The sequence below is a fragment of the Felis catus genome, chromosome X (genome assembly GCF_018350175.1).
Source record: "Felis catus isolate Fca126 chromosome X, F.catus_Fca126_mat1.0, whole genome shotgun sequence".
In the NCBI taxonomy this organism is placed as follows: Eukaryota; Metazoa; Chordata; class Mammalia; order Carnivora; family Felidae; genus Felis; species Felis catus.
This window is the reverse complement of record NC_058386.1, coordinates 56,577-83,157: the sequence shown is the minus strand read 5'-3', so window position 1 is coordinate 83,157 and position 26,581 is coordinate 56,577. Positions and strand designations below refer to the sequence as shown.

The 26,581-nt window shown below is 59.2% G+C and overlaps 1 protein-coding gene across 2 annotated transcripts; it reads right to left on the bottom strand.

Moving 5' to 3' along the window:
* Positions 1-794: 794 nt before the first annotated feature.
* LOC101092754 (PI-PLC X domain-containing protein 1) lies at positions 795-25,882 on the bottom strand. Of its 2 annotated transcripts, XM_045050917.1 has the most exons (7): positions 25,717-25,873; positions 21,131-21,268; positions 16,035-16,171; positions 12,271-12,399; positions 10,844-10,999; positions 8,303-8,486; positions 795-2,148 (listed from the first exon to the last, which is right to left on the bottom strand). In XM_045050917.1, exons 1-7 carry the CDS (start codon positions 25,805-25,807, stop codon positions 1,910-1,912), a joined length of 1,074 nt encoding a protein of 357 aa, XP_044906852.1. In that variant the 5' UTR covers positions 25,808-25,873; the 3' UTR covers positions 795-1,909. The 2 variants fall into 2 exon arrangements, with proteins under 2 accessions (XP_044906852.1, XP_044906853.1); XM_045050918.1 differs by lacking the exon at positions 12,271-12,399 and having other exon boundaries at positions 25,717-25,882.
* Positions 25,883-26,581: the final 699 nt, after the last annotated feature.

The window sequence follows — 26,581 nt, the reverse complement described above, 5'->3', positions numbered from 1 at the left end:
CCTGAGAAAGCCTAATGTCCTCCTCCATCGGAGGCAGAATGCTCCAGAACACGAGACACACAGGAACCCCAGGGAGCCCTTGGTAGGGGAGAGGAACACCCACACACCATCGGGGTTCACCGTTGGGCTGAGAAGCTGAAAGGGCCAGAACCGTCAAGGTCGTGTGAGCAACGCGGGGCTTGTGACGTTGCGTCCCCGTGGCTGGATCCCCGGGTACCGGGGAAGTGAAGCAATGCTGTCCTGCCCCTCACGGGGAGCACGGCCTCATGTACACCCTCGGGGTTTTCACTCCCGGACAGGAGAATTTACTAAGTATGTTGCCCCAGGGGGTGGGGTGTGCTGCCCCTGGGCCGCAAGGAAAACCCGTTTGGGGCAGAAATTTGCATGTGGCAAGGCAGACGCGACAGCGGGGCACCGGCGCCCCCCCCCCCCCCCGTGGTTCTTCCTAGACATCGCATGTTGCACAAACCTAAAGTGCCCTGCCAGGCTGCCGGCCCCACTTTTCCAACCACATCCCCTCACTTCCTGTGTCTGCGCCCCAGGTTGGTCATTCTCGCCGTGTTTCCCACGTTTTCGTTATGACCGTGTCTGTTAAGGTGATCTCTGCCCGGTAGCGGGGACTCACCGACAGCTCAGGAGATGGTTAGCATTTTTTTTTTTTTTTTTTTTTGAGCAATACGGTATGTTTCAGTGAAGGCACGAGCACTGTTTTTCTGGACACCACGCGATTGGTGCGTGGTTAATAGACTACTTCGTCAACACACAACTTTTGTATGTCCCGGGAAACCAAACAATTCGTCTGACGCACTTTATTGCAGTTTCGCTGGACGAAACCCACAGTATCTCCAGCGCGTGCCCGTGTCGGCTCAGGGGTCAGCTCGAAGCCCATGCATGTGGGCTTGGCGAGCGCGGGCTGGATGATGGCGTTGCTTTGCTCGCATATAGCGTGTGCTCCCGAGCCCGTGGTTGCCGTCTCTGATTAGGAATCCGCTAGCCCTGAGGGGGGGAGCCGCAAGGCCCCCAGACGCCAGAGCACCACGAACAGAGAAAAGAACAAAATAGAGTTCGCATCTTGGGCAAATAGAGACAGACAGACGGACAGACCCTAAGAAACCACAGAACAAGGATGTTGGAAAACTGACCACTGCCCAACGTGGTCCTGGGAGAAGAGTGGCACGTGTGCCAGAGAGGGGAAACCACAGCACCGCTTGGCCTAATTTCCGGGGATGCCTGAAGGTGGCCTCCCGGCGGGCCCCCGGGTGCCACGGCAGCGCCCAGGGTGGGCACCCAGCTGCCCGTCACGCGTGCGGGCCCACACTGGCTCGAAGAGAGCGCCAGGGAGGCGTCTGGAAAGTGAGGGAGTGAGTGCCAAACACCTCCTTCGAGGGCCCTCTGCTCCTCCCATCCCTGTCGGAAAAGCCAGAGTAGAAGCAGCCCCAGGAACCGTGGCCTGGGGACAAGCAAACGTGCGGTGGTTTCATCGGAAACCACAGTATCTCTTTCCCGTTTTAGTGGTTTTCTCCGTGGATCGGACATGCCCGGTCCTACTCCACAGACGCGGTACTTTTGGGCTTTATGCAGCTCTGGGAAAGTGTCATACGTCATCCTGCTGCTGCCACAGCCCCAGGCGAGGGGATGCCCCACGGCAGCCACGGCACCCGCCCACAGCAGCCACGGCACCCATCCACGGAAGCCACGGCTGCAGCGAAACCTGAAGCAGCAGATCCCAGGTTCCGGGTCCTTCTTCCTCTGAGGATTCGACCACACGTCTCGGCTGATCACCAGTGTGTGCTTTCCACTCCCGCCCCCAGGAGCCGTGAGGCTGGGTGTCACCCGCGGGGGGCGCTCCGTGGATGGGGGAAGGTGGACCCTGCCCCGCGTTCCACACCCCCCCTCCCCGCGCTCCGTGTCAGCATCGCAGCAGCTTGTCGTTGAGCCTGATGACGTCGCTGACAAACGTGTCCGCCCCGATGAAGTCCCCCGCGATGATGTTGGTGCACCGCACGCCCGGCCCAGGGCACTGCTCACGCACCCACGCGCGCAGGTACGGCAGGTTGGGGAGCGTCATCTTCTCCAAGGACTCGGACGGGTGCGCCAGGATGTACGTCAGGTTCTCCGTGAGGTTGATGCCCGCCACGAACAGCCCGCCTGGAACAGGAAGGAGAGGAAGCTGGTGCCACGGCCGTCAGGCTCCCCCGCCCTCGTGTCCACACGCTTCTGAGCAGACTCTCAGAGCCGCGTGCAGATCAGGGTTCCGACGGCGGGGACACACGTGTCCACATCAGTGCCAGACTCCTGCCACCCAGCATGGGGACAGATAAGGTCCGCAGGGACGTGCATGTCTTAATTCCCATGAGGTGGACGGAATAATGTCCCCAGAGATGACCATGCCCCGACCCCCCACATGACGGACACACTGATGTCCCCACAGACGTCCACCCCTTGACCCTGAGCGGCGGACACACGAATGTCCCCAGAGATGTCCCATGTGCTGGACGGAATAATGTCCCCAGCGACGTGTATGTCCCACTCCTGTGTGGTGGACACAGTAACCACTATTTGTCACAGCGGCAAATGGACACTCACGCACCGCGTGTCAGCCAGTGGATTTCAGGGAGGGGGGGTGGCCCAGAATCCTCAGACACATCGCAGAATCTCCGGGAGGGGCTCAGCACCTGTGTGGGTGGGAACCCCTGGACAAAGGTCTGAGAGGCCCCCACCCCCACCACAGGCGAGTTGGCAGGCGGCCACGGTCAGACTTTTGGTGTCTCCCCGACGGTTTTCCTTCTAACCCTCAGAGTGCACGCTTGTCAACCGGAGAAACACGAGAGCGCGAGATACCACGTCACAACCTGCTTCTCGGGTGGCCTTGGGGCCGGGCCTTATGTCCGTCTCTCGGGTTACAACATGGCTTCTGAAACAGGTTTGTGAGCACACAGAGGCGTGACAGGGCGAGCAGGAGGCATGCTCGGAGCGCGTGTGGGTGTGTGTGGAGCCTGTGTGTGTGTAGAGCGCGTGTGGGTGCGTGTAGACGTGTGGGTGCGTCTAGAGCGTCTGTGGGTGTGTGTAGAGGACATGTGGGTGTGTGTGAAGCGCGTGTAGGTGCGTGTGGAGAGCGTGTGGGTGCATTTAGACGTGTGGGTACGTGTAGACTGCGTGTGGAGCGCATGGGTGCGTCTAGAGCGTGTGTGGGTGCGTGTAGGCCTCGTGGGGTGCACGTAGAGCGTGTGAGTGCGTGTGGATGCTTGTGGAGCGCATGTGGGTCGGGCACCGCCCGCGTGGGCGCGTGTGCAGCACGCGTGGGAGTCTGTACCGCGCGTGTGGGCGCGAGCACAGCACACTGCCCACGATGCGTGTCGCACAGTTGCAGCGCAGAGCTGGGGCAGGCTGTAGACCCGAGTCTCCGCACCTCGCTAGCGATACCACAGGTCCGTGTCCACGTACGTACACACACGTAGATGTCTCGTGGATGTGCGTACGTGCGTCGTGCGTGTGTACGTGACGCGGGGAATTAAAGCAAAAAGGAAACGCAGACACAATGGAATTTCTTACAAGCTGCAGCCCACTGACGATCACTGGACAGCGCTCGCGAGTCCGCGATTTCTCCGGGAACGTCCTCTGTCCTAACGTTCAGGCTTCGCTAGAGGGAAAAACACCGGCAGCCTGACGCCAGCCAGGCCTCCAGGATCCCTGAGGATCCCTGATCTTCCTTAGCATACGAAGGTCCTTCTGGGCGCTTCCCTTGACCTCACCGCCCCCAGCTCACACGAGTGTGTAACCAGCCTCTCCTCCATCCCAGAGCAGCACTTCCGGCCAACGGCCCGGTCCCTGCGCTTTGATAAAGCCACCTGTTGCACCAAAAACGTCTCGAGAATGCTTGCTGGGCTGCCGGCTCCGAACCCCAACATTTTCCACATCAGCCCGGACCTAAGCGGCTCTGGCAGGATGTGTCTGGCCCAGGCCAGCAAACTCCCTTGCGATAATTATGTAGACAGGCGTCCTCCCGATGGCACCCAGGCCGTCCTAGCAAAGGGGACGCTGACCCTGTCTGCTCCTCGTCAAATAGATGCAGGGGCTTCTCCCGAAGTCATTTCCCGGGCTAACGGCCGCGATCATCGGAGCCAGCTGTGGTTAGTCTGCCTCGGGACGGGGACTTTCTGGAATGTTCCCAAGCAGCTGTGAAAACAGCACGCGTCCACTGTGGTGGAAAACCCCACGGTGTCTGCTCATCTGTCTGAGCCTACGAGGCTTAGAATCCATCGGGAAGCCCTTTCTCTGCCTTCTGGGGCGTCTCTCCTCTTTTGCCTCTCCCCCTTAGTTTGCACCACCTTGGGTGGTCCAGTTCCTGCCCACCACCGGTTCCTGGCCCAGTTCCTGGCCCAGCTCGGAGCCCGGGCTCCCCCTCCCCTCCCGCAAGGAGCAAACACCAGCCCCAGACTCAGAGCGCCCACTTCAGAGATCCCTGCCCGCATCCCCGAAAAACTGACAGTGGGGAACAAGCTGACTGACTTTCAAATGGACACAAACGGAATATAATTCGGTATTTAAGCTAATTTAAATTTGTCGGTTTACTTAAGATGCACCTGTCTTTTTAGACTCACGAGCCTTAAATACCACGCTGCTATTCTATTCGGGCTCACTAAAGGTGAGGTCAGGTCGAGTTCTCTCTGTCGCAACTGGTCAGCAAAAAGACGACCTAAAATGATGCTTGATTTCTGTCTCAGTTTCCACGCGTGCTTGTTAAGATAGCTTTCAAAGTCTGTAGTGACCTGAGACCTTTAAAGCTTTGCTGTGATGACAAATTGGACTGAATTCCTTGGGCATCCAGACCTTTCCCTAATAGGACGTGGCCCTGAAGCATGGATTGATTACTGAACGTAGGTTTGTGGTTTTTCGGCTTCTTACTGCAGAGAAGCTCAGGGCATTTAAATCTCCTGGAAAACATGCTTTGTGCTTAAATGTTTTCATTTAATTTGTGCTTTAAATTTTAGATTCATAAATCTGCCATCTAGAGACTTCTGGCTGAACAGTTTACAATTGGTTACCAGTTAATTTCCACTGGAGACTAAGGTTTCTAACACGAAAAATTCTGCTAAATGGGGCACCCGGGTGGCTCAGTCGGTTAAGCGTCTGGCTTCGGCTCGGGTCATGATCGCGCGGTTCGTGGGTTCAAGCCCCACATCGGGCTCACGGCTCTCAGCACAGAGGCTGGAGCCGGCTTCACATCCTCTGTCTTCCTCTCTCTCTGTCCCTCCCCCCACTCACAGTCCTTCTCAAAAATAAATAAACATTTTTGAAAATGCTGCTAAATGTAATTAACCCTGATGGAAATAAGGGAAACAACACTGGATGAAAAAAAAGGTGTAGAGGGTTTAAGAAGGGAAATCTTTGGAAAGGAATTTTGTGTGTGGTCAGGACTAAAGTTGAAATGCATGGATTTTTTTATGTTTATCTATTTTGAGAGAGAGAGAGAGAGAGAGAGAGAGACGCTCCACACTGTCAGCACAGAGCCCCATGTGGGGCTCAAACTCACAAACTGTGAGATCATGACGTGCATTGAAACCAAGAGTTGGATTCTCAACCAACTGAGCCACCCAGGCGCCCCATAATGAGGGGGTTTTAAAAGTACACTGGTATAAGTTGGAAATTCTGATTTCTCTGTTATAAAAAAGGACTTTTGGGGCGCCTGGGTGGCTCGGTCGGTTAAGCGTCCGACTTCGGCTCAGGTCATGATCTCACGGTCCATGAGTTCGAGCCCCACGTCGGGCTCTGTGCTGACAGCTCAGAGCCTGGAGCCTGTTTCCGATTCTGTGTCTCCCTCTCTCTCTGCCCCTCCCCTGTTCATGCTCTGTCTCTCCCTGTCTCAAAAATAAATAAACGTTAAAAAAAATTTTAAAAATAAAATAAAATAAAAAAATAAAAAAGGACTTTTTTTGGATTGTTAGCCTGCTTTTGATAAGAACATGTAAACAAAGGGTTTTTTTTTGTGTTACCTGCCAAGCAAGCCAGTTTCTACATTTTCTGTTTATCAGGTCTTTGATTACTTAAACCTCAGTGTTAAAAGAGCTAAGTTTTGCTAATAACTGTATAACCCTACACACTTGCCTTTGGAATCTTTTTTTTTTTTTAATTTTTTTTTCAACGTTTATTTATTTTTGGGACAGAGAGAGATAGAGCATGAATTGGGGAGGGTCAGAGAGAGAGGGAGACACAGAATCGGAAACAGGCTCCAGCCTCTGAGCCATCAGCCCAGAGCCCGACGCAGGGCTCGAAATCACGGACCGCAGGCGCTCGAAATCACGGACCGTGAGATCGTGACCTGGCTGAAGTCGGATGCTTAACCGACTGCGCCACCCAGGCGCCCCGCCTTTGGAATCTTTTATTCCCTCCTTGGTTAAATAAATAACTTTGTGATGGTAGGTAATCCTATTAAGGCGTGTGCTTTGTAACTTCTTTAAGGCTTTTTAAACAAACTTCCCCAAGATTTAAATTGTAAATAAAGTCTTTTTGACCAATTAGATTTGCTTCTTTGGTACGTTAGGTGACTCAGGAAGCATCATTAAATAAATAATAGGTCTTAGGGCAAATGCTAGAACTATTCTGGAGACTATGCAATTCCTAAAGTGTTTTTTTTTTAAGTTTATTTTCTTTTTGCACCAGTGAGCTTGAGCAGTGGAGGGTCGAAATCAAGAGTCGACACTCATCCGACCGAAATGACTTAGCCACCCAGGTGCCCCGAAATTCCTGAAGTTTCCAGAATGTCCTATTTGCGAGTGACCTGTGTAGACTCACATATGACCAGACAGCTCTAAGGAACTAAGGCTGACTTTACGAAACACGGAGCCATCGAGCCCCTTGGAAACGTTGGCCAGGTACAGCAGGCAGGTCTGACGGAAGTACTTGGCTTGGCTTCTGGCCTGGAGAGGCTACGCTTGGCTCAGTTGAGAGATTCCTTATGAAATTTGCAAAGCAAATTTTGAAAAATCTGTATGGCTTATCACTATTCCTGCTGAGGTGATGTAAATAATTAGGCCGAGTTTATTAGCACTGGATTCGGTTTACAAACAGATGAGTGTTGACTTGGCTACTTCTCCAAATGAGGGTAATTGCAGGGAAAAATTATGTTTCAACAACACGTCTTTGTAAATACTAATTTTTTTTTTTTTAGTTTTTTGGTTTTGTTTATTTCTATTTTTACCTCTAGATTGAGAGAGAGAGTTGCGAGGAGGGGGCACAGGGAGAGAGACTGAGAATCCCCTCAGCCCGTGAGTTCGAGCCCCGCGTCGGGCTCTGTGCTGTGCCGACAGCTCAGAGCCTGGAGCCTGTTTTGGATTCTGTGTCTCCCTCCCTCTGACCCCCATTCATGCTCTGTCTCTCTCTGTCTCAAAAATAAATAAATGTTTTAAAAAAAGAAAACCCGGGGCACCTGGGTGGCGCAGTCGGTTAAGCGTCCGACTTCAGCCAGGTCACGATCTCGCGGTCCGTGAGTTCGAGCCCCGCGTCAGGCTCTGGGCTGACAGCTCAGAGCCTGGAGCCTGCTTCCGATTCTGTGTCTCCCTCTCCCTCTGACCCTCCCCCATTCATGCTCTGTCTCTCTCGGTCTCAAAAATAAATGAACGTTTTAAAAAAAAAAAAACCCAAAGATCTAAGAGTCAACATTGTTCAGGGGGGAAAGATGTGGGAAACAAAGGCAGAGATGCGGATTAAATGTCCTTATAACCTGCGGCCATTGGCGAACTCTTGACACCCTCAGAGTGAAACATGTCTCCAGCAACTCCCTACCCTCTTAAAGTTCATGCGTTGCTAGAGGGGAAATGACCTTAGCTTGACAATAGCCAGGACTCCAGCCTCCGGAGTCCTCGTTAGCATATGAAATCCTTCTGGAACTTCCGTCCCTTCACCTCCCCCACCTCCCAAGTATCAGTCAACCCTCACAACCCCGTTCCGCCCACAGTCCTGTCCCCCCCCCCCCCCCCCCGCTGTAATAAAAGCACCTGTTTGCACCCAAGACAGCGCAACAATCCTTTCTTTCTTGGCCGTCGGCTCAGAACCCCAACACTTCAAACCGCGTCGTGTGTATGGACTTATCTGTACCTCTGTGCATCCGTGCACACATGTACACGTACCCACGTAAGACACGTGCGCACACAGCCACACACGTGTCCATACATGTTACGCGCGCACACACACACACGCTACACGACTTCTAAAGTTCTTCCCTAAGAGCCGAAAGCAAACCTGTGAGCGATAACGTGTGTGTGAGCCCTGCAGGTGCCACGTGTGACCGACCCACACCGCTCACCTGGGCGGCCACACCTCTTCATGTGCTCCAGGTAGTGGATGAGCTCCTGGGGTTTCACCTGGTCCCCCCACCAGTAGGGGATCCCAGGCCACAGCTCCCTGTGCCGGCTCACGACACTCGCCTCCTCGTAGGACAGAATGACCTGCTGGCCGCGTGTCCACAGCTGGTTCAATGTCGGCACCTCCTGGAGAGGAAGGAGGAGTAGCGGGTACCTGAGAGAGACTGGTCGGGGAGTGTGAGAGACTGATGGTGGAGGATGGGGGTGAGAGACTGACAGTGGAGGATGAGGGTGTCTGAGAGAGAGTGATGGTGGAGAGAGGGTGAGAAAGACTGATGGTGGAAGATGGGGATGAGAGACTGATGGTGGAGGATTGGGGAGTGAAACAGACTGATGGTGGAGGATGAGGGTGTCTGAGAGAGACTGATGGTGGAGAGAGGGTGAGAAAGACTGATGGTGGAAGATGGGGGTGAGAGACTGATGGTGGAGGATCGGGTCTGAGAGAGACTGATGGTGGAGAGAGGGTGAGAAAGACTGATGGTGGAAGATGGGGGTGAGAGACTGATGGTGGAGGATTGGGGAGGGAAACAGACTGATGGTGGAGGATGAGGGTGTCTGAGAGAGACTGATGGTGGAGGATGGGGGAGTGAAACAGACTGGTGGTGGAGAACAGGGTGGGAGAGACTGATGGTGGAGGATCGGGGTGAGAGACTGATGGTGGAGGATGAGGGTGAGAGACTGATGGTGGAGGATGAGGCTGAGACTGATGGTGGAGGATGGGGGTGAGAGACTGATGGTGGAGGATTGGGGAGTGAAACAGACTGGTGGTGGAGGATGAGGGTGTCTGAGAGAGACTGATGGTGGAGAGAGGGTGAGGAGACTGATGGTGGAAGATGGGGTTGAGAGACTGATGGTGGAGGATGGGGGAGTGAAACAGACTGGTGGTGGAGAACAGGGTGGGAGAGACTGATGGTGGAGGATCGGGGTGAGAGACTGATGGTGGAGGATCGGTTGTCTGAGAGAGACTGATGGTGGAGGGTCGGGTGAGAGACTGATGGTGGAGGATCAAGGTGTATAAGAGACTCATGGTGGAGACCGGGGTAAGAGAGATTGATGGTGGAGGATGAAGGTGAGAAACTGATGGTGGAGGATCGGGTGTCTGAGAGAGACTGATGGTGGAGGATCGGGTGTATGAGAGAGACTAATGGTGGAGAACAGGGTGAGAGAGACTGATGGTGGAGGATTGGGGTGAGAGACTGATGGTGGAGTATCGGGGAGTGTGAAGGACTCATGGTGGAGAGCAGGGTGAGAGAGACTGATGGTGGAGGATCGGGGTGTCTGAGAGCAACGGTGGTCGGTTATCAGGGTGTCTGAGAGACGCAGGGATGTGGCATCATTGGGGTGCCTGTAGTAGGGACATGGGGGGTGGCAGGCAGCATCTACAACTGCTCCTTGGCATCTGAAATGTCTGTGACCCAGACAGAAGTGTTACCAACAGCACCCTGAGCTCACGCTGACCCCCCAGAGGCCCTGCTCGTCGAATAGCCAGGTGTGTCAGGAAGGTCAAGCACATGTTACTACAAGGACCAGTGCTCGAAGGACCGGTGATTTTGTACGTGGACCTCCCACCCTCTTCCGTCTCCCCTCTGTGATGTTCCCTCTGGAGACTCAGCCTGGCCGTCTGTCCCCTAACAGCTGCTCCTGCCACCTTCCCCCAGAAGCCCCGAGCACCTGGGTGCCCTGGGTCACAGCAGCCCCACTGTCTTGTTTTGGCCTCAGACCAGGCTCATAGGACGAACTTGGAGAAATGCCCCAACAAAGTGATGTAAAATGGACCCCAAATGATATGGAGTTAACTTTTCAGCTTCCCGGAGACCCAGGGAGGGTCACTCCAGCCGTCGCCAGCAAATGGCACCAATTATCTGGATCACAAAGACCAGGTGTGTTGTGGGCTCAACTGTGTCCCCTCTGAATTCTTAAGTTGAAGTCCTCACCCCGATACCTCAGAACGTGACTGTATTTGGAGGTGGGGTCTTGAAGTAGATAACGGAGGTACAATCAGATCATTAGGATGAGCCCTGATCCAATAGGACTGGAGAAGGGTGGATAAAGACACAGACATGCACAGAGGGATGACCACGTGAGGACACAGGGGGAAGACGGGTCTACACGCCCAGGAGACAGGCCTCGGCCCTGCCTGGACCTCAGACTCCCAGCCTCGTCCCCGCCTGGACCTCGCACTCCCAGGTTGTGTATGTGGCACAGTGGTGCCAGGGCACACTGTGGGCGGGGGTGGGCAGTGGTCTTTCTCCCTGGGCACATCACAGAGAGCACTCCAGCAGCGCCCCCACCCCCAGCACCGGAATTATCTCACCATCATGCACAGCAGAACCAAGCAGGCAGGGGAGTCTATGATCATACTCCTGCCCCCCACCTGCGCCAAAGGGGCCCTTCCTACCCCTCAGGGACACAGCGTGTCCCCAAGGATGCTGTTGATGAATCGTACTCCTGCCCCCCACCTGCGCCAAAGGGGCCCTTCCTACCCCTCGGGGACACAGCATGTCCCCAAAGATGTTGTTGATACAGGCCACTAGGTACTCATGCAGGTTGTCTGTCAGGCCATCGAAGTCCCTGCAGGCCAGGATGACCACCTCCTGGGGGTGGCTCTCCAGCCACTCTGAGATCTCCGTGAGGGTGTCCTGCACAAGAGAGAGAGGGGCTCAGTCGGACCGTCCCGAGGGGGGACAGGAAGCTGAGGACACTCCCACAGGCCCAAGGGCCTTCCGCAAACAGAACCCACTGGGCAAACGGGCCTGGGTCCTGGGCCAACAAATAGCCAGCCAATGCAGCCTCACCAACGACCGCTGGGCCGCCAGCCATTATGCTCGGGGAGAAGCATACGCCTGTGTGTGCGTGTGGCCACGTGTGTGCACTCTCACTGCACAGGGAGGGGTGTGTGTGTGGCCACGTGTGTGCACGCTCACTGCACAGGGCACCGTGTGTGCAAAGGTGTGAAGTCTGCAAGTGCAGGGAACACGCAAAGCCCGGCAAGTGGCATGTGGAGTGAGGTCGCCGGAGTGGTGTCACCCGGCCCCAGGCGTCCTGGATGGCAGGGGGGAGTCAGGCTGAGCGGGACAGTGACTTGTCCTATTCGGACTTCAGAACCACTCAGGTTGTGTCGGAGGAGACAGTGCAAGACGCCCCAGGCCCCAACCAAAGGCAGGAAGACAAGCGGCCCCAGGTTTGCAAAACCCAGGAGGTCAAGAGTCGTAACCTCTGGACGGCTGGACCCCACAAGGGTGCGCATCACCGCGTGCAGGCCTCCCCCCTGCAGCCGTCCAGCACCCCAGCCCCTCCCTGCGCCAGCCGCCCTGCCCCCACTCTGCGACCTCGCACTCCTCCCCTCCCCCCTTCCCCCACACCCCCCCTCCTCAACCCCGTGACCCCCTGCACCCCTCACACCTCCACCAGCGCAGTGGAGTACACCATCCCCCTCCCCCGCCCCCCCCCCCCGCTCTCCCGCCCCCCCTCCCCTCCCACTCTACCCCCCCCCCGCACCTTCCCCTCCCCCTCTGCCCCCCCGCACCTCCCCCAGCGCAGTCGTGTGTACCATCCCCCTCCCCCGCCCCCCCGCGCGCCCCCCTCCCCTTGCCCCTCCCCCCGCCCCCCTCCCCCTGCCCCTCCCCCCGTCCCCCCCCCGCGCCCCCCATCCCCTGCCCCTCCCCCCACACCTCCACCAGCGCAGTGGAGTACACCATCCCCCTCCCCCGCCCCCCCCCCCCCCGCTCTCCCGCCCCCCCTCCCCTCCCACTCTACCCCCCCCCCCCCGCACCTTCCCCTCCCCCTCTGCCTCCCCCGCACCTCCCCCAGCGCAGTCGTGTATACCATCCCCCTCCCCCGCCCCCCCCCGCGCCCCCATCCCCCCTGCCCCTCCCCCCGCGCCCCCCATCCCCTGCCCCTCCCCCCGCACCTCCACCAGCGCAGTCGAGTACACCATGTGCACGAAGTGCAGGTTGTTCTCCGAACCCTCCGGCATGTGCGCGACCCGCAGGTCCAGGTACCGCACCCCGGCGTCCAGCTGCTCCGTGACACCCAGCACCTGTGGACAGAGCTCCGTCGTCGCTGCTGGGGGCCGTGGGGCTCCCGCCTCGGCTCACTGCCCCCCCGGTCCAGGGCTCACGGTCCGGCCGGAGATGCCCCTCTCTGGGCCACGCTGTCTGAGGTCGAATCAAGAGCTGTTCTAGGTGCCGGCTGCGGTCCGGACGCCGCGCACGCTGGCACTCGGGCACATGCTTTCGGGTGACACTGGCCACGGTGAGCCACAGACGGAGCCTGGGGAGGCCCTGTCCTGCCGTCCACGCCCCCTCGGCGCTGCCCTGCAGGGTCCCGCCTCCCCCTCGCCCGGGGCGGGCACCGGGAAGGAACGCTCTCTGGGCCTCAGCAGCCCTGAGCCAGGCCCCCAGGGCCGCACCTGCACCCTTGGCGGTCAGGACGCGCGGAGGAGGGTCAGCGGAGGTGGGCACCGTCCCCGCGCCACAAACAGCAGGAGGACAGGCAGGAAGGAATCCAATCCAGAGAGGGTAAAGGGGGGAAAGGCCGCACCCTCCCACACAAGGTGACAATGGAAAAAGCGAGAGTTAACGTGAAAGTAATTTGTACATCCTTGCGGCCCTGCAGGGAGCCAGGGTCCCTCCTGTGAGCCCCCCTGTGGAAACATGCAGCACTCGGGCTCAGGAGGCTACCTAGAGGCTTTCGTGTCCCCTACTGTGTGTGGGGGGGGCGAGGTCCAGCCACGTGCGCCCCCCTCTCCCCCCACCATGCAGAACCACCTGCGAGGGGCCTTGACGCCCAGGTCGGCCCTCGCTCAGGGACCCCAAGCTCTCTGCAGGAGCGGACTCCGGGGAGAGGAAAGCACCCAGCTGGCTACTCCCCGGGGCACAGGCTTGTGCCTCAGGTGGGCTGAGGTCGTGGACGGACAGGACTGAGAAGTGCACATTTTCTCCCGTAAAACACTCCTTCACACGCGTATGGTGTCTTTTCAGAACGTAAACTAGGTGCTCGCGGTGTCAGTATTAGTAAAGCTGCGGGGTCACAGGACACACGCGCGGTCTGACCGCCCAGGGTGGATCCCTGCCTACACCTGGGGACGCAACAGGGGGGCTGCGGCCGAGAACCTCCCTAGAGCTGGATGGGGCGTTCCTGCCCCTTCCCCTCGGTGTGTGAGCTACAAACTTAACATGATGCCCTCCCCGGTGCTTCTTCCCCCAACGGTGTGCATTAGCGATGGCACCGTGTGGCCTGGGGCGTTCTGCAGAAACTCAGGGTGTGCACACCTTCCCGGCTGTGGACGCACCCCAGATGCTTTCCTGTGGCCGGTGCTTATGAACCAGCGGTTCTGCTTATTTCCTCAGCCGATTCCCTGGAGGCACCCAGACTTTACAACAGCATACCCCCACCCAGACCTCCTCATGGCCCCCAGCACCATGAGACCCCAGCACCACGGGGACCCAGCACCACGAGACCCCAGCACTGTAGGGCCCAGCACAAGGAGACCCCAGCACTGAGAGACCCAGCACTGCGGGGACCCAGCACCGTCCAGGACCCCAGCACTGCGGGGACCCAGCACTGTCCAGGACCCCAGCACCGCTGGGACCAATCACCACTCAGGACCCTAGCACCACGGGACCCCACCACCATGTAGGACCCAGCTCTGTGGGGACCCAGCACCATGAAACCCCAGCACTGTAAGGCCTAGCACAAGGAGACCCCAGCACTGACAGACCCAGCACTGTGGGGACCCAGCACCGTCCAGGACCCCAGCACTGCTGGGACCCATCGCCACTCAGGACCCCAGCATCACAGGCCCCCAGCATCATGGGACCCAGCACCACGAGACCCCAGCACTATAGGGCCCAGCACAAGGAGACCCCAGCACTGAGAGACCCAGCCCTGTGGGGACCCAGCACTGTCCAGGACCCCAGCACTGCTGGGACCCATCACCACTCAGGACCCTAGCACCACGGGACCCCACCACCACGTAGGACCCAACACCATGGGGACCCAGGACCATGAGACTCCAGCACTGAGAGACCCAACACTGTGGGGACCCCAGAACCGTGGGACATGGCACTGTGGGGACCCAGCACCCAGGATGCTAGCACTGTGGGGACCCAGCACCCAGGACCCCAGCACTGCATGCCCCCAGCACCGTGGGACCCCAGCACCGTCCAGGACCCCAGCATGCTGGGACCCATCACCACTCAGGACCCCAGCATCACAGGCCCCCAGCACCATGGGACCCAGAACCACCCAGGACCCCAGCACCGCGGGGACCCAGCTCGGTGGGACCCCAGCATCTTGGGACCCCAGCACCGCGGGACCCCATCTCCAGGACGGCAGCGAACCCGCTGGCCCCTCCCGCAGGGCTCTGTGGTGACATTTCAGGCTGGCCAGTGCAAACACCTCACACAAGTAGGGAATCTGGTTTCTCCACATTCCAGACAGGCAGGTCCCCAGAGGGATTCCTGCTGCCCTCGTGACTTGAATTCCTGCTGCGCAGAGATTACAAAGCACCAGAACCCGGGACTGGGGCCTCCGGGAACCCGGAGTTTCCAATGCACACGTCCAGGGAGCAGAGAATTCGGACCCCTGAGCCCCCCACAAGCGGCGGTGGGGGGCTGGGCTGCTCCCCAGGTGGGTCCTGCGTTGCTGCCAGAACCTGGAACCATCACGTGCCTCTCCTCCCTTACTGACACTGTGCAGTGACGGCCATACGGCCAGCTGCCTGCCCTTCCCCCACCGGGATGCCCCAGGTCACCCTGGGTCTGCTCTCCCCATTCCCCACCAGGACGCCACGGGTCACCCTGGGTCTGCTCTCCCCACCCCACCCCCCGGGACCCTCCGGGTCACCGCACCCCCCACCAGGATGCCCTGGGTCTCCCTGAGTCTGCTCTCCCCGCCCCCCACCAGGACACCCCGGGTCACCCTGGGTCTGGTCTCCCCACCTCCGACCAGGACACCCTGGGTCACCCTGGGTCTGCTCTCCCCACCCCCCACCGGGACCCTCCGGGTCACCCCACCCCCCACCAGGATGCCCTGGGTCTCCCTGAGTCTGCTCTCCCCACCCCCCACCAGGATGCCACGGGTCACCCTGGGTCTGCTCTCCCCACCCTCCACCGGGTCCCTGTGGGTCACCCCACCCCCCACCGGGATGCCCCAGGTCACCCTCAGACTGCACGTCACCCGGACCTTCCTCTCCATGTACACCCTACCCCAGGACGACCCCCCCACCCCAGTGCTCACAATGCCCTCAGACCCCCAGGAGCAGAGGCCTGCAGGGAGTTTGAGCAAACCCCAATCAGACAGGAGACTGACCCCTCCCAGGATGTGGGGACCCAGCCCCTCCCTGTCCCTCCCTGAGCATTCAGGGCAGAAACCTGTCATTGTGGGTTCTTTCTCCTCCTTTTCAAACGTGTGCCCATCTCTAAACAGGCCTCTGGACAACGGCACGGCCCAGAGGAGGTTCCCCAGGACTGGGGGCTCTGAAGTGGGATCCCATGAGGGCCTGCCTCCAGCCAGCAAAACACCTCACAAAGACACGGGGACGTGCGTTGTTTGTGGCTGCTGGGCTGGGTTGGCCGGACGTCTGTTTTCAACAGTGTTTGCCCTGCCAGGGAGGGCACCCACCCAGCAGATGGCACTGATCGGCCAGCCCCAGGGCCCCGCACCCCTCACCTGGGTGGTGGACCACTTGAGCACGATGGGGCGTGTGATGCAGGGAAGGACCTTGCCCAGCAGCTGCAGCAGCCGGGACTGGCTCTGTGCAATGGGCGACTTCTTGTCCAAGCAGTACGTCATGGTGTCGTGACTCCCTGCAAGCAAACCCGAGAGGACTTTGCACCCAGGAGCCCCCTCTGCCAGGCACCCTGTGAGCCCCCTCCACCAGGCGCCCCGTGCCCGGCGGTGGGTACTGCCCCAAACTCATGCCCACCGTGCCGATGGGACAGGGTCGTCCAGGACCAGGGTGGCCCTAAACCTGGGTGTCCTTTTAAGGGACACAAGAGGAGAGACACAGACACAGAGGAGATGCCACATGACACCACGCGGTTCCTCGCGGGGAACACCGCCCCTGGTTTCGGGGACCTTCCCGTGCCAAGTGATCCTCATCCAGCAGAGCCACCAACGTGCCCCCCTGACCTGGAGAAACACCCCCATGTCCGTCCGCACTGACGTCCGTGAAGGTTTTCCAGAAACTCTTGAAGAAGAAAGGGGCACGTTTACTGGGTGCGAACGTTCTCATGTTGTACAGGGACATCCGTGTAAATAAGCACAAATACGTATGAATAAGCGAAGCTGCCGGAATCGCTGAGACCCGGTGCTGCCGATTCCGCAGATCAACGCATCAGAGCACGGACATCAAAGACGGACGCAGTTTTGCGCATCTAAGGTGTTATAACGGGGGCGATCTGCTCGCTGGACACAATCAGTGAGCACCCAGATCGGGAGAGGTTCCTGGGCCCTGTGTCCCATCTGGCGGAACCCACGATGTTTACAGGCTTAGCTGGAAAAACGAAGCCGTCCTGCTCTGTCGCAATGTGCCAGGAAATCTTTCTGAGGACAATCCCGAACGCAAACGTATGAAAGGAGAAGACGGAGGCTGGAGGCAGCAGAGAAAAGAGAAAGGGATTCCCCCTGGGGCTTCCAGAAGGAGCCGGGCCTGTGGGCACTGAAAGGTCACATCCGTGCAGATTTCTGGCCCCAGAGCTGTGAGTTCACACAGCTGTTTGGAACCACACAGATTGTGGCCCTTTGTTACAGCGGCCCCAGGACACTTTCACAGCCACCTGGATACGGCGCCTTGGGGACTAGGGGCCCTTTCCCCTGTGGTGCTGGGGCGCCCCCTACTGCCCACAGCTGCCCCCACTTCCCGGATCTGACCTCTAAGGGAGCTAAACTCCCACACGCTCCCCAGAGGCCACCTGCTTCTGCGGGGCATGGAGGGGAGGGGACGGGCCTGAAGAAGGGCATGCCCTGGGCCCTTGGTGGCTGTTCGTCCCAGAAGAGTTCCCTGCAGATCTCCTGGAACCACCCGGAAACCGCCTCCCACAAGGAAAATGGCCCCAGGGCAAACTGGAAACCCTGTGATGTGATCACCAGGGAGTGAGAGAACGGTGACACCTCTCTCCTCGAGCACGTGGGTGTGGCCAGGGGTTCCTGACACCGATGACGGGGGCGTGGCCATAGGGCATGACATGAAGGCAGAGGGCAGTGGGAGGGCTCCCCTGCCACCACCTGGTCAAGAGTCCAAGACTCAGGATGCGCCTGGAGAAGCTTGCGATGGGGAAGTGGACGGTCCCCACGCCCAGTGACAGTCCTCACTTACATACAGTCCTATACGAATGTCAGCGGAGGGCACACAGCCAGTAAGACGATACTGCGGCTCCATATTTGCTGATACAGAAAATGCAGACAATATTATGCTAAGTGAAAACGTAGATCAAAAGTTGTACAGTTGGGCCTTCTTTTCGTTTATAGTATATATCTTTATATATAAAAATGGATTACCCCTATATGTAAACGGATTCACATATATATTATAATATAGAACTATAAACTGCAGGCAAATCTATATACGTCACAGAGAATGTAATTTTTTTTAACTTACACGTTTGCATTTGTCTGCAATTATTATGTATTGGCTCTATGAGTTTTTTTTGTGGCTCCCTTAACAAAGTGGGAGGCTTCAAAGAACAAAAATGAATTGTATCCCAGCTCTGGCGGCCAGAAGTCTGATATCCAGGCAGGGCAGGACCACTGAGATCCAAGGGGGCGGGACCAAAGTCCCTCCAGAGGCTCCAGCAGACGGTCCTTCCTGCCTCTTCCAGCTTCTGGGGCTCCAGGGGTCCCTGGGCTGGTGGGCCCGTCCTCCTCACCTCTGCCTCTGTCTTCACGTGGCTTCTCCTCTGTGTCTGTGTCTCCCCTTCTGTCTCCTACAAGGACAGCTGCCATTGGAGTCAGGGCCACCCTGACCCAGGATGGGCTCATCTCAGATCCTTCACTTACTCACATCGGCAAACACCCTATTTCCACATAAGGCCCCGTTCTGAGGCTATGCGGGACGTGAATTTGTAGGCACTGGTCAGTGCCTAGAATCGGGTTTGTGTGGTCACCCCTCGGGCCCAGCGGGGACACAGCCTGACCCCCGGGGACTCTCTCTCGTCTGTGAAGTCATTCGGGTGTTGGGACTCGGGCCACTGTGGGAGTCCAGCTGACAAACCAGACTGGGTCCTGCCCCATCAAGAGAAACTGCATTCGAATCAAGGGTTTAAACGTTTTTGAGAAGTCTTCGTAAAATCCCCAAGGAAAGCGCTAGGACAGGGTGAAAACGTGGCTCAATCTGAAAACTACAAAAATGCACCCAGGTGAGAAACCTGCTTATTTTTGAGGGAGGATCTCCAGATACCGCACGTGCACGGACGTGGAGACACGGAGTGGGTCCACTACAGCCCTTCGTTTTTGCAAGAACAAAAGGCTGGTAATGCCCACATGCTCATCAGTGGGGAGCGGCGGCCACTGGTCCTGGGGCCACTGGAGCCGCAAGGGCCCAGACGGAGCCCGTCAGGACTCAGGGCCACCAGGTCGTGCCCCGTGCAGGCCTGGCAGGCATCCCGGAGAGAGGGGTTCTGTCCCCAGGAGGGGGGTTCTGTCCCCAGAGAGGAGGGGTTCTTTTCCCAGAGGGGGGGTTCTGTTCCCAGACGGGGGGGGGCTCTGTCCCCAGAGGGGGGATTCTGTTCTCAGAAGGGAGGGTTCTGTCCCCAGAGGGGGGGTTCTGTCCCCAGAGGGGTGGTTCTGTCCCCAGAGGGAGGGTTCTGTTCCTAAAGGGGAGGGTTCTGTCCCCAGGGAGGGGGTTCTGTCCCCAGAGAGGGGGGGTTCTTTTCCCAGAGGGGGGGTTCTGTTCCCAGACGGGGGGGGGCTCTGTCCCCAGAGGGGGGATTCTGTTCTCAGAAGGGAGGGTTCTGTCCCCAGAGGGGGGGTTCTGTCCCCAGAGGGGGGGCTCTGTCCCCAGAGGGGGGTTCTGTTCCCAGAGGGGTGGTTCTGTCCCCAGAGGGAGGGTTCTGTTCCTAAAGGGGAGGGTTCTGTCCCCAGGGAGGGGGTTCTGTCCCCAGAGAGGAGGGGTTCTTTTCCCAGAGGGGGGGTTCTGTCCCCAGAGGGAGGGTTCTGTTCCTAAAGGGGAGGGTTCTGTCCCCAGGGAGGGGGTTCTGTCCCCAGAGAGGAGGGGTTCTTTTCCCAGAGGGGGGGTTCTGTTCCCAGAGGGGGGGGCTCTGTCCCCAGAGGGGGGGTTCTGTCCCCAGAGGGAGGGTTCTGTTCCTAAAGGGGAGGGTTCTGTCCCCAGGGAGGGGGTTCTGTCCCCAGAGAGGGGATTCTGTTCTCAGAGGGGAGGGTTCTGTCCCCAGAGGGGGGGTTCTGTCTCTGCTGCTCCTCTGCCCTCAGCCCCTCTCTCCCTCCCCTGCACTCCCAGCCCTCCTCGACTGGGCCTGACCTGCCAGCCAGCTGCTCTGGCCGCACCATAACTAGGGTCCCACAGGTCCTGTGATAGGGATGGCTCACGGCCAGCTGGCGGCTCGAGGTGCCCCACAGGAATGCAGTGCTCGGTCCTTACAGCTGAAGGGCTAGCGGGTTCTCTACACAGAGGGACAGACTGGCGGGGGAGCAGTACCCCAAATCCCTATGCCATCACATCTCCCCTCAGCCACACTCCCTGGGACTGTGCACGTGCCTGCTGGGCCACATCAGAATGAAGGAGACGGAGAAGGGAAGACGGTCATTTGGTGCATGTGTGTGCATGTGGTGTGTGTGTGCCGGTGTGTCTGTGTGTACATGTGTGTGCATGCGTATGTGTGCCTGTATCAGGTGTACATGTGTCTGTATCGCATCCATGCGTGTGTGTGCCTGTATTGTGTGCATGTGTGTGTATATGTGTGACTGCATTGTGTGCATGTGTGCACATATGTGTGTCTGTATTGTGTGCGTGTGTGCCTATATTGTGTGCACGTGTGTGCCTGTATTGTGTGCATGCATGTGTGTCCATATTGTGCACATGTGTGTGCCTGTACTGTGTGCATGCATGTGTACACATGCGTGTCTGTCTTATGTGCATGTGTGTGCACGCATGTGTGTCTGTATCGTGTTCCCGCATGCATGTGCCTGTATTGTCTGCGTGTGTGTGCATGCATGTGTGTCCGTATTGTGTGCATGCATGCGTGTCTGTGTACATGTGTGTGCATGTGTGCACACGCGTGCCTGTTTCTGTGTGCTGTATTGTGTGCACGTGTGTGTCTGTATTGTGTGCATGCATGTGTCCATATTGTGTGCATATGTGTGTGCCTGTACTGTGTGCATGCATGTGTACACATGCGTGTCTGTCTTATGTGCATGTGTGTGCACGCATGTGTGTCTGTATCGTGTTCCCGCATGCATGTGCCTGTATTGTCTGCGTGTGTGTGCATGCATGTGTGTCCGTATTGTGTGCATGCGTGCGTGTCTGTGTACATGTGTGTGCATGTGTGCACACGTGTGCCTGTTTCTGTGTGCATGTCTGTCTTGTGTCCATACGTGTGTGCGTGCATGTGTGCATGTGTATGTGTGCTGTATTGTGTGCATGCGTGTGTGCCTGTACTATGTGTATGTGTGTGCACGCATGAGTGTCTGTGTTGTGTGCGTGTGTGTGTGTGCCTACATTGCGTGCATGCGTGCATGGTTCCTGCGGTTTCCGTGCACTCAGGCCCCACCCCATGGCCGGCTGCGCCCCTGGGGGATGCAGAAGCCCTCACCTGGGATGGACAGGTGGTGCAGAGGCACATCCCAGAGCAGGGGGCACAGCGCCGACATCCAGTCTGCATTTGTGCCGCAGCCCTGGAAGTTGCCAGAAGCGCTTACCTGTCCGCCCATCAGGGGCCACTCGGCGTGACCTGAGGAAGGAAACAAAGTTTTGCTGACATAAACCAAAGGGCCCAGAGCCACTCTCCTGGGGGGGCGCTGGCAAAGCGTGCATCCTACCCCCTGCTGGTGCCCCCTGCTCCAGTCTTGCGCTAATCCCTCCACCCCGCCACCCCCGCCGCGCAGAGGGGCTCATACGCCAGTCGGCCAGGTCTGTGGCTGCAGGGCTTCAATCCTGGGGGTGGTGGTGCCTTGGGGGCCCAGGTCAGCACCCTGCCCTCTGCCTCCCTGGGTTGGGGTGCTGGGCTGTGGTTCAGGGAATCTGAGATCTGTTCCCACAGAAGCCAGCGCTCCCTTAGAAGCAATGGGGAGACGCCTGGGGCTAGGGGAGAGGAGGGGGTGTCTCCTGGTCCTTAACCTATGGCCCTGGCCACTGTCTTCCCAGCATCTGCCAGGTGATGAACACGCATGGGGTGTAATTTACTCTCAGGATAAGCCGACGAGGTGGGCACAGGACATCGCCTGCCCAGAAAAGGAACCCCAAAGACAGGAGCCCATCCTGGGTTGAGCTGTGACCCGCCACCAGATTCCCACGTGGCCTCTTCCCCCAGCACGTCCCCAGCCGTGGAAGCTCTGTACACACAGTGAGGGGGTCAGACTTGGCTTCCCTGGAAATAAGCCACTTCCCCTAAGGGTTATTTTGAGCGGAAGAAGACTGAAGAAAAGCAGAAACAAGAAAAACTCTCCTCCCTCCTCGTCTAACCCTAACCCTAACCCTAACCCTAACCCTAACCTTCACCTGCAAGCAGGCATAAATTTTCCTCTGTGTAGCCGTCCCCTTCCATCCCCTGTACCCGGAAGAGGTAGGGCACCCCCCTAGGTCTGCACAGTAACACTGACCCTGCCCTTAGCCTCCCCCAGCCGGCTACCTTCTTGGGATTAGGGTCCCTACAACCCCCAGCCCTTTCACTCTGGCTTGTCAATTCCACACAAATTCATCAACCTTTGGTGAAATGGCAGATAAGGCCTAACGTCCAACTGTCTCCCTGGGTCCACTCCTCTTCTGGGAAGGCCTCTACAAACATCCAGAATAAACCCTGTCCCCCGTCCATCTGTCTTCTGTGATTTCATTTATTTATTTGTTTGTTTGTTTGTTTGTTTATTTATTTATAACATAAGCTGTGCACCCGGCATGGGGCTTGAACCAACGACTCTGGCTCCACTGACTGAGCCAGCCAGATGCTCCCCTCTGTGGTCATCTTATCTAATTCCATTTTTAAGTTTATATAATTTATTTATTTTGAGAGAGAGAGAGACAGAGACAGAGACAGAGAGAGAATCACAAGCAGGATTCACACTGTTAGCGCAGAGCCTGATGCAAGGCTCAAACTCACAAACCAGGAAATTGTGACATTAGCTGATGCTTAATCAACTGAGCCACACAGGGGCCCCTCTTTGTCATTTTAATTTGCAGGTCTTGGTCCCAGAATCTAAGAGGTTAGAAAAAATTTGTTCCTTGTCTACACTGTGTCGAGTGCACCAACAGCCAACAGTACAGTATTGATTCTCATTCTGCCTCAGCAGACAAACGCCTGATCCCTAACCCTAACCCTACCCCCGTCCATAAGAGGGTCCTAGAGCTAGCACCCCTGCCATCCATCTTCCCTCATGGTGGGTCCCAGGGCTCTCCCAGCTCACACCCAGTCCATCAGTGTCCCTGCAGGAGTGAGTGTGGGACCCCGGCCCTCCCGCGGGGGGCGGCAAGCATCCAGGTGGTCTGGGGCTGGCCTATGCACACAGGAGACATTCCTCAAGGCACTGTGCCATCCAGGAGCAGATGGGCCACCGCCTGCCCTCCGGCCATGCAGGTGTCTGGAAAGTGGGCAGACCGGGGACCGTGTAGCCCCAGCCTCAGGCCCCCCTATATGTGTCGGCTGGACCTCATCTGGGAGTGTGGTCAGCCCCAGTTAGGACACACAGAGCAGGGGCTGTGGCTATGCCTCTCCCAGCTGCCGCCCAGGGGGCCTTGTCCCGCCCAACTGAGCCCTCCCCAGTCCCATCCCAGCAGGGCCCACGTCTCAATGGCCCCAGGAAGAGGCGCCTTGGGTGAACCCTGAGATCTGCCAGGGGCTCACCAATTTGCTTCCAAGGAAAACCACTCTGTGAGTTTCAGCTGACAGGTAACGAAACACCCCCCCCCCCCCAGAATGTGCCTTTGGGGCATTAGGGTTCCTACCAGCTGGAGGGAGCAACAGACCCCAGAGAAACTGCCCAACGGGGCACTAGTTTGTTGCATGAAGGTAGTTTCCACGTAGACGTGAAACGTCCACCTGACGAGATGCCTCTGCCCCCCGCACCTGGGAAAACTCCTCGGCGCCCCAGCCCCCCAAGTCCCCTCCTCTGAGCCCAGCCCCTGGGGAAGGTCGTGGGAGCACCAGCACCCCGAGTCCTCTCTGGAGCCCAGCCCCAGGGGAAGGTCCTGGGAGCACCAGCACTCCCAGTCCCCTCCGCCAAGCCTAGCCCCTGCGAGAGGTCCTGGGAGCACCAGCACCCTGAGCCCCCTCCGCTAAGCCCAGCCCCTGAGAGACATCCTGGGAACCCCAGCACCCCGAGTCCCCTCCACCGACCCCAGCCCCTGGGAGAAGTCTGGGAGCATCAGCACCCCAAGTCCCCTCCGCCGAGCCCAGCCCCTGGGGAAGGTCCTGGGAGCACCAGCACCCCGAGTCCCCTCTGTCGACCCCAGCCCCTGGGAGACATCCTGGGCACCCGGCACCCCGAGTCCTCTCCAAAGCCCAGCCCCTGGGAGAGGTCTGGGATCCCCAGCACCCCGAGCCCCTCCGCTGAGCCCAGCCCCTGGGAAGGTCCTGGGAGCACCAGCACCCCGAGTCCCCTCTGCTGAGCCCAGCCCCTGGGAGAGGTCTGGGATCCCCAGCACCCCAAGTCCCCTCAGCTGAGCCCAGCCCCTGGGAAGGTCCTGGGAGCACCAGCACTCTGAGGCCCCTCAGCCGAGCCCAGTCCCTGGGAAGGTCCTGGGCACACCAGCACCCCGAATCCTCTCTGCTGAGCCCAGCCCCTGGGAGAGGTCTGGGATCCCCAGCACCCCAAGTCCCCTCAGCTGAGCCCAGCCCCTGGGAAGGTCCTGGGAGCACCAGCACTCTGAGGCCCCTCAGCCGAGCCCAGTCCCTGGGAAGGTCCTGGGCACACCAGCACCCCGAATCCTCTCTGCTGAGCCCAGCCCCTGGGAGAGTTCTGAGATCCCCAGCACCCCAAGTCCCCTCCGCTGAGCCCAGCCCCTGGGAAGGTCCTGGGAGCACCAGCACCCCGAGTCCCCTCTGCTGAGCCCAGCCCCTGGGAGAGGTCTGGGATCCCCAGCACCCCAAGTCCCCTCAGCTGAGCCCAGCCCCTGGGAAGGTCCTGGGAGCACCAGCACCCCGAGTCCCCTCTGCTGAGCCCAGCCCCTGGGAAAGGTCTGGGATCCCCAGCACCCCAAGTCCCCTCAGCTGAGCCCAGCCCCTGGGAAGGTCCTGGGCACCCCAGCACCCCGAGTCCCCTCAGCTGAGCCCAGCCCCTGGGAGAGGTCTGGGATCCCCCACACCCTGAGTCCCTTCCAGTGAGCCCAGCCCCTGCGAGAGCTCCTGGGCGCCCCAGCACCCCATGTCCTCTCCGGAGCCCAGCCCCTCGACAGCTGGACAGCCTCCACCCTCTCTGATCACATCGAGGCAGGGCTCGGGCGCGCCCTGGGAAGGAGGGGGTTGATTGCACAAAACCGGGTGAGGGCAGGTTTGCAGGCTCCCGGCCCAAGCAGGTGAGACACAGCAGCCTCCCACTCGTGAGCCTTCGGGGAGGTGGCTCCGTGTCCACGCGGCGCATCCGGAGGTGGGGGCTGGCGACAGTCGCACTCAGGAAATAGCTCTTAGGTGAATAAAAGGACGGACGTGCCGCCGGCAAACCCGCGTGACATTATGTCCCGTTCACGGTCCCCAACGCTCCCCGGCCCGCCTGCGCGCACGCAGGCTTTGCTCCAGCCCCAAGGACCCGCGATTACACCTGGGGCGCTAAGTCCTGCGCCAGCGGCATAGCAGGGTCCGCGGACGCACCGGCACCTGCCGCCCTCACCACCCCGGAGCAGGTCAGCGCTGACCACGGCGAGTTCCCGCAGCCGCGGAGCCCGGAGTCGAGCCTGTGGCGGCCCCTCTTGCTAACCCTTCCCATCCGGTCCGGAGGACGTGCCGTGCCCCTCCCCCGCCCCAGGCCGCCCCCCCCCCCCCCCGCTGTCCCCACCTGTCCCCACTGTCTCCGCAGGGACCCGTGACCCGCCCGGAGGCGCTCACCGCGCGCCTCAGACTCGCCAGCGGACTTTCCGGCGAGGCCTGAGTACAAGACGCGCCCCGCCCGAGCCCCAGGCCGGGACCCCCCGTCCCGGTCCCCACCTGTCCCCACTGTCCCCGCAGGGACCCGCCACCCGCCCGGAGGCACTCACCGCGCCGCAGACTCGCCAGCGGACTTTCCGGCGAGGCGCCTTCCCCCAGCAGCCGAGTCAAGCACTTCCTAAAATGCTCTGGCCTCGCCATTGGACGCCGGCAACCCCCGCCCCCGCGAGGAGGAGGGGCCGCCTCCAGACAGTCACGCCCAACCCCACACAGGCCCCAGGCTGCACCCCCCACGTCCTAGCAGGACCCGAGCGGGGAGAGCAGGGCGCGGTGGGAGGGGGGCGTGCCCCATACGTCCCGGGCAGCCCCACCTGCAGGGACCAGACCCTCCCAGAGGACGGGAAGGTGTCCTGAGGGGACCCGCGGGGTCAGCGGTCAGTGGTCAGGGACAGGAGGGTGTCCTGAGTGTGACCACGGGGTCAGGGGCAGGGGACAGGGACAGGAGGGTGTCCTGAGTGTGACCACGGGGTCAGCGTCAGGGGACAGGGACAGGAGGGTGTCCTGAGTGTGACCACGGGGTCAGCGTCAGGGGACAGGGACAGGAGGGTGTCCTGAGTGTGACCACGGGGTCAGGGTCAGGGGACAGGATGGGAGGACATCCTGAGAGCCTGGCCGTGCTTTGGCTGCGGTCCGTTCCGGTCACTCTGGACCCCAGGCCCAGAGCAAACAGGACTTTCATCAGAGCTCAGTTGGCCTCATGTCCTCGGCGCCTGTGATCTCTGAGGACATTGGTCTGCAATCCGACCGCGGCCTTTACTGAAGTGTGTGGCCCTCTGGCCTGAGTGGCTCTTGTCCTGGTCCCAGCCGGGCCAGGGCGTGTGGCCTCCGTCCGCGTGGGCGGAGGCGCATTCCAGGGCACGTGCACACCTGCACACCCACCCACCCTGACGCTGACCCCGGTGACCCGGAGCCTCG

Excerpts from the sequence above, each read along its gene's own strand:
- LOC101092754 (XM_045050917.1), bottom strand. The coding sequence starts at position 25,807 with ATGGCGAGGCCAGAGCATTTTAGGAAGTGCTTGACTCGGCTGCTGGGG. Across the intron at positions 12,400-16,034 it reads TCAAGTGGTCCACCACCCAG|GTGCTGGGTGTCACGGAGCA; the intron begins GTGAGGGGTGCG and ends CTCTGTCCACAG. Across the intron at positions 8,487-10,843 it reads ACATGCTGTGTCCCCGAGGG|GAGGTGCCGACATTGAACCA; the intron begins GTAGGAAGGGCC and ends CTTCCTCTCCAG.